At 51.1% G+C, this 6,543-nt stretch overlaps 1 protein-coding gene and 1 long non-coding RNA gene across 2 annotated transcripts in view; one reads left to right on the plus strand and one right to left on the minus strand.

Annotated features, from left to right (window-relative positions):
- Positions 1-3,601: 3,601 nt before the first annotated feature.
- Positions 3,602-4,179, minus strand: LOC116088715. The gene is made up of 2 exons (XR_004117992.1): positions 4,144-4,179; positions 3,602-3,831 (listed from the first exon to the last, which is right to left on the minus strand). It is a non-coding gene; the product is annotated as an uncharacterized LOC116088715 (long non-coding RNA).
- Positions 4,074-6,543, plus strand: part of Efhd1 (EF-hand domain family member D1) — a 48,054-nt gene continuing 45,584 nt past the window's right edge. Inside the window, exon 1 of the mRNA XM_031368288.1 lies at positions 4,074-4,585. Within this exon, the coding sequence (XP_031224148.1) occupies positions 4,281-4,585 (305 nt within the window). The 5' untranslated portion in view covers positions 4,074-4,280. The remainder of the gene's footprint in view (positions 4,586-6,543) is intronic.

Here is a 6,543-nt window from a genome sequence, read left to right on the forward strand (position 1 = left end):
CCTCTCCCTCTCCCTCTCCCTTTCCCTCTCCCTGTCCTTCTCCTCTCCTGGCCATTGGAAGCTTCTGCCTTATTCTCTCTTCTGCCCAACCATCGGGAGATCAGCAGTTATTGAACCATTGGGAGATCAGCAGTTATTGACAAGGCAGAGAATAAATGGTAAGGACTGTTTACACAAACTTGAGACAGGAGATTCTTGGTATACACATCACAGTGCCATGTCCGCATTGAAACAAGGTATGAAGGCAGAGAAGTCAGCATTTGAATAGCACAAGGGAGAACTTTACACAGTGCTCAAAAACATGACACTTGAACTGGACCGTCAGAGCTGGGCCAGGAGCATCACAGGTGCAAGGCTGGCTAGCCTGTAGTGGCAGGATGCAAGTGTGGAGGAACAGTGTGCTGGCAAGCGAAGGGGAGGGTTTGCTGCTCTCCACCTCAGAAGGACTGGTGGTGTGAGCTCACAGCTGTTGAGCCCCCTCACTTCCTGCTGCCCATTACTTCAAGGTCACCTCTAAGGTGCCACCAGATTCTTTATTTCATTTCATTTTGTTTATTTTTATTTAAATTAAGTATTATTATTTAAGAATGTGTACGACTTGGGAGTGTAGGTTGGATAGGGGAGGGGCACCACCAGAGGAGGCCAGAAGGTGCCAGATTCCCATGAACTGGGGTCACAGGCAGTTGTGAGCTACCCTGAAAGTGCTGGGAACCCAACTGAGATCCTCTGCAAGAACAGCCAGTGCTCTTTACCATGGAGCCATCCCTCCAGCCCCATCATTTCTCTTAGCATATACTAATTGTCACGAAATAGATTTAAGGTTTCTCCACAGAGCTCTGCCCAAAGTGAAGACGTACGAGCAAAATAAATGTTGTCTGAAGCCACTGAGTTTGGAGACGGCTTGTCACACAGAAACAGAACTGCACCAGAAGCCTCTAACGTAAAGCAAGATTCACACTGGGCTTATGAAGTAGAGGCAGGATGATGAGGGCTTCAAGGCTATCCTTGGCTACATAGAAGGTGGAGAGTAGCCCAGGCTACTCAAGACCTTGTCTAAAAACAAAAGAGGAAAAAGAGAGCCGGGCAGTGGTGGTGCACACTTTTAGTTCCAGCACTTGGGAGGCAGAGGCAGGCAGATTTCTGAATTCAAGGCCAGCCTGGTCTACAAAGTGAGTTCCAGGACAGCCAGGGCTACACAGAGAAACCCTGTCTGGGAAAAAAAAAAAAAAAAAAAACACCAAAAGAGAGATATAGAGAGAAGAAAAAGAAATGAGAAACATAATTATCTGGTTTTCCCTATGAAATGGAGACATTCCTCACCCGTTCCAGAAGAATATTAGTGAAATAGACATAGTCATGGGTGATATGACCAAGACCCAGGCAAAGACTTCCACTTTCCCATATTCCTTCATATGCAACATGACATTTATATTTCTTTTTCTTAGATTAATCTTTATCTACCTATGTGTGTGTGTGCGCATGTATGTGTATATGTATATGTGTATGTGTGCATATATATGTATATGTACATACATATACATATACATATATATGAATGTGTGTATGGTGCCCACAAAAGTCAGAAGACAATGTTGGATCCCCTGGAACTGGAGTTATAAGTGGGTGTGAACCATTCAATGTGGGTGCTGGGAATTGAACCGGGGACCCCAGGAAGAGCAGCTAGTGCTTTTAACTACTGAGCCATCTTTCCAGCTTTGCCTAATAGCTTAAAAAAAAAAAAAATCAACATTTTATTGATTTTTGGCCTAATAGCTTTTAAATCATACTGTTGGCCACTTTGATCCCAGCACTCAGGAGGCAGAGGCAGGCAGAGAGCCCTCTGTGAGTTTGAGGCCAGCCTGGTCTACATGAGTGAGTTACAGAACTACAAAAAAAAATTATTTATTTTGTGCATGTGTGTGTGTGTGTGTGTGTGCTTGTCATGGTGGACATGTGTGAGGGCCTGAGGACACCTTTCGGCAAGCAGTTCTCTCCTTCCACAAGGTGGGTCCTAGGGACGGTACTCAGGCTGGCAGCAAGCACTTGTAACTGTCTCCCTCTAGATCAAAACATTCCATCCTGCAGAAAGCTTTCTTATGCCAGGAGGTAAAAACAACAAAAGCGCTTGAAGAAGTCCCTGAAACTGACTAGGACCCCTTCCCTCCCTGCCGGGGTAAATAGAACTCAGCTGCAAAGAAGTCTCTCAGATGAGCCTAGGCACAAAGACTCAAGACAAGCTGAGCTGAAAAGAAGATTGTCCGAGGAGAAAAGCTGCAGAGAGGAGGAGAAAAGCTGCAGAGACCAGCTCAGACCAGACCGGCTGCCTGGAAGAAACAGAAGCCAGCCTGGAAAGGACACTCTCGGACCTGTGGAGCCCCTGCCGGCTGTGCAGTGAGCTCCGGGTTCCCAGCTTTTGTCATTCACTCTGGGGTGGGCTTTAGTGATGCAGCTGTCTTTGAGTCAGTTTCTGCTCCTGTTCAAGTGACCCCAGTAAAACTCCTTGGTTTGCCAAGTTGGACTTCGGCGAGACCTGGTCTGTTTCCGGTTCCCTGTCTCACACAACATACTTTCACCTATGGCTTTACCTATGGACCCCCTAATGGCTTTAGAAACACACACGCACACCAGCTTAAAACTTGAACCCATGTTTTCGAAGAAGGTCTGCTACTGAGCTTCACCTCTCATGGTTACTCCCTCCCCTTATGACTGGTTGGCTTGATGTTTGATCTTCGAAGCCGAGGGTCTTACTGTGTAAATACAGTCCAGGCCGCTGGAGTCCAAGTCCGGCCTCAGCCTTCCAAGTGGAATCACAGGCTCATGTGAGCCACCATGCCCACCAAAAGTAACTTTATTTTAATGACTTATTTACTTTCTTGAACGGCTTTAAAAAAGAAAGGTGCATTTTACTTTGTTTACGCTAGGGATTGAACTCAGGGCTTCTTTTATGCTAAGCACTGGGACTCTGCACCCCCCACACACACACCAGCAGACCCCCATTCCCCCCACCCCCAAACCCCGGTTAATTCCTTGTTTGTTTTGTTTCGAAGCAGAGAATCTTGCTGTGAACCCCAGGCTGGCTTCCCACACTGGAATTCTCTTGTCTAAGCTTTCTGAGTGCTGGGGTTATAGGCGTGTACCCCGACGCCCAGCTAATCGAATTCTAATCGAATTACGTTTTCATCAGAGCACATGTAGGCTCTGAATTTTTCCCTGTGGCCCCCTAAGATGTGTACGCTACCAACTCATCCCTTTCTGAGGTGCAGACCACCGGGCTCATCACAGACGCTCCCCAGTCTTCAGCCCACAAGAAGTGGAGCAAAGCTGGTCCCAGGGCAGCCAATATTATGTTTACAAGCTGCTTCTCCATGCTTGGCTGACGTAACCCCCCATTTGCACCACATCCTTCCTTAGGGAGAATGACGGCTCTACTTGTTTTTACTTCAATCATTTGTTTTAAAAGTTGCCTTGTTTTCAAACCTTTACAATCCCCCACTCTCCGTAGTGGTGGCTCACACTTAAAAAACAACAAAAAAACCAAAAACCGTACAGCTAAGATACTTGCTACATTTGGTCTCTTAACACGACCCCCCCCCTCCGAGAATCAGGAGGTTTTTCTCACTTTATTTATGTCTAGTATTTTTAGATTGTTGTGGAAACATTTCGATGGTATTTGAAAGGCACCCCTGTACTTCCAGAGGCATCTTCTACTCCAGGGCCTCAGAGCTGTGACGGCTGCTCGCTACACACGTCGGGGCGTGTAGATGTCACCAGGCACGCTGGGATGTCTCCCATCTCAGAGGGTCCTAGGTCGAGAGCTCCCTGGTTGGAGCGCTTTGGAAGAGAGTAGAACTGCCTGAACGGTTGCCAGATTTAACTCCCCAGTCTTTGTTACCAATCCCCAGGGGACCACGAGATTCCCCTGAGTCCCGCAAGGGTGGATTCTGGCGGCAAGGTCAGAGTTGATTTCAGGGTCCACGTCTGAAGTAGGGGACGGATTAACATCAAGTCTCAGCCTCTGAGAAGTTTAGACAAACGCGATCCCCAGGACGCGCAGACACCCGCTAGTCCCCTGTCCAGCAGACCTGGTCCTGCTGCTCCCGCGCCTCCTTAAAGCCGCAGCTCCGCCCCGCCCGCCCCGCCTACCCGCGGTTCTTTCCAACCGCCGGGCCCCGAGCGACACCACCGAGCGTCACAAAGCCACGAGCCCGCAAGGAGCGCACAACTCTCTGAGTCCCCGTACCGGATCGCGAACCCCAGTTCCATCACCACCACCCGCCACCATGTCCGGCGAGGAGCTGGCTTGCAAGCTGCAGCGCCGGTTGAGACTTGAGATGCGGGCAGAGACCGACCAGGGCGGCCCCCAGCCTGCACCCTGCGCTGACCCAGCCGGGCACCGGGAGCCCGAACCGCCTGCCCGGGAGCCCACGGCCAGCGCGGACTCCGAGCTGAACCTCAAGCTGAGCCGCAGGCTGGACATCCACCAGGGTGCAGCGCCGTCCCGCCTCTCCAAGGTCTTCAACCCCTACACCGAGTTCCCGGAGTTCAGCCGCCGCCTCCTGAAGGATCTGGAGAGGATGTTCAAAACGTGAGCGCTAGTCCTGCGTCCCCGAAGAACGGGGGATCCGAGACAGGGCGAGGGGTGGCCGCGCCGCGAGTGGGACAGTGAGGGAAGGAGGTGCAGGCGTTCAGTGGTGCACTGAGCACCTGGCCAAGTGCAGCCAGATCGTGCGCACCAAGTTCATTGCGCGCGATGGGGGACCTCGTCAGGCTGGGGATCTGAGAGTTGTGGGGCCCTTGTCCCGGCGGAGCTCAGAAGGTCCCACTAAAAAGCCCCCCTTCCTGGAGTCCCCTACTCCCCGGGGCGGGGGCGGATCCTGCATCCTCCTCCACCCACAGATCCAGAGTTTTGCTAAAAGCACCTTCTAGGAAGCGAGCCCGGGGCGCACCTCACCTGCCAGACTTAATTTTATCCCCCAAGGGAGAAATTAGCTGGATTGTCTTTTATCTTATAAAACAAAGGAAACAGTTGACACTTGTCTTCAGTAAAGGGTGTGAGGAATGAACGAAGGCTGAGTACAAGGTTGCGTTAAACTGGGAAGACACACGGGCGTCCCCTAGGCCAGTGCGGGGGGGGGCGGGGGGGAGGGGCTGGCGGAGTAGCCTCCTGGGGGCATCGCCTAGTCAGTTACCCCTCCAGCCGGTGAATGGCAGATACCTCTGGCCGGGGACTGGTGCCTGCCACTAGTGACTAGGGTGCTGCTGGAGGCCCATCACCATTATCAGAAGAGGAGGGCATACAAAGACCCCATAGGTGGCCTGTCACGTGAGAGGTCTCTTCTCTGGCCTCATTTCCCCACTTGTAGAGCGAAAGCAGTAGTGACTCTTGGTTCTTCCTTCTCTCCGTTCCCTACCCCTGTTACTTTTCTTTCTAAGCGAGATGTGATGACACTCTCGTCTAATCCCAACATTGGGTTTTGGGAAGCAGAGGCAATCCCTGAATTCGAGGCCAGCCATGGCTGCATAGTGACACCCTGTCTCAAACAAACACAAAAATGCATGTATTTATTTACGGTGAGTGTGTATGCACGAGAAAGTGGCATGGCACACTCGCGGAGGTCGGAGGACAAGTTGTGAGAATCCGTTCTCTCCCTCCACCATGCAGGGTTTGGGATCAAACTCAGGTGGTAAGACTGGTAGGTAGCAAGTACTTTTACCGGCAGAGCCGGCTCGCTGGCCCCACCTCTGCCTTTTAAGGCCACAAAGTAGTCTGTACACCGAAAACGCCTCACTAAGCTATTAATATTATTTCCAGAATTGGACCGAGACCGGAAAAATGGCTGGGGGAGCGAAGGCCGCTGGCCAGGTCATGCTTGGGCGTCTTTAAAAGCGCTTGGAATGTGTTTGCCCTCAACAAGGAGGTTCTATTTAAAGGCACTGTGGCTATTCTCCTTTGCTTGCTTGCTCGGAGGTCCGCAGAGCACCTGCCATAGGATACTCGCTACTCACTACCTCCTCTCTGACACTTTGCTTTCTCAGTCCCTGGCTGCCAGCCACTGTTTTCTGGGTCCAGTTTGGGCAACTGAGGAAGGTAGGTGGAGTTGGGAGTAGAGAATGAGACGGGGGTGATGGTGGAAAAGCCAGGGAAGACACGTGGTTTGACAGATTCCCCCCTTTGGTTTTCTTTGGCGGGAATGGCTGCTCTGGGCTGGATGCTCACTGGTGTATCAATCCCTCCACCTTGCTCTGTGGTCTCTCCAGCTTCTCTTGGTTTTACTGGGAAGCGCCCTTTGAGAGGTTAAGTTTGTTACTCTGCTAACAAAGAGGAGTAAGGTTTATCCAATCGGGAGGTCTTAGGAGCCAAGTAGTGTTGTTGGCACTGACAAAGAACCGGGTCTGGCCCAGCATCAAGCTAAGGGTTGGCACTTGGGAGGCAGAGGCAGGCAGATTTCTGAGTTTGAGGGCAGCCTGGTCAACAGAGTGAGTTCCAGGACAGCCAGAGCTATACAGAGAAACCCTATCTTGAAAAACGAAAAAGAAAAAAAA

Source organism: Mastomys coucha, unplaced genomic scaffold (genome assembly GCF_008632895.1).
Source record: "Mastomys coucha isolate ucsf_1 unplaced genomic scaffold, UCSF_Mcou_1 pScaffold14, whole genome shotgun sequence".
Lineage (NCBI taxonomy): Eukaryota > Metazoa > Chordata > Mammalia > Rodentia > Muridae > Mastomys > Mastomys coucha.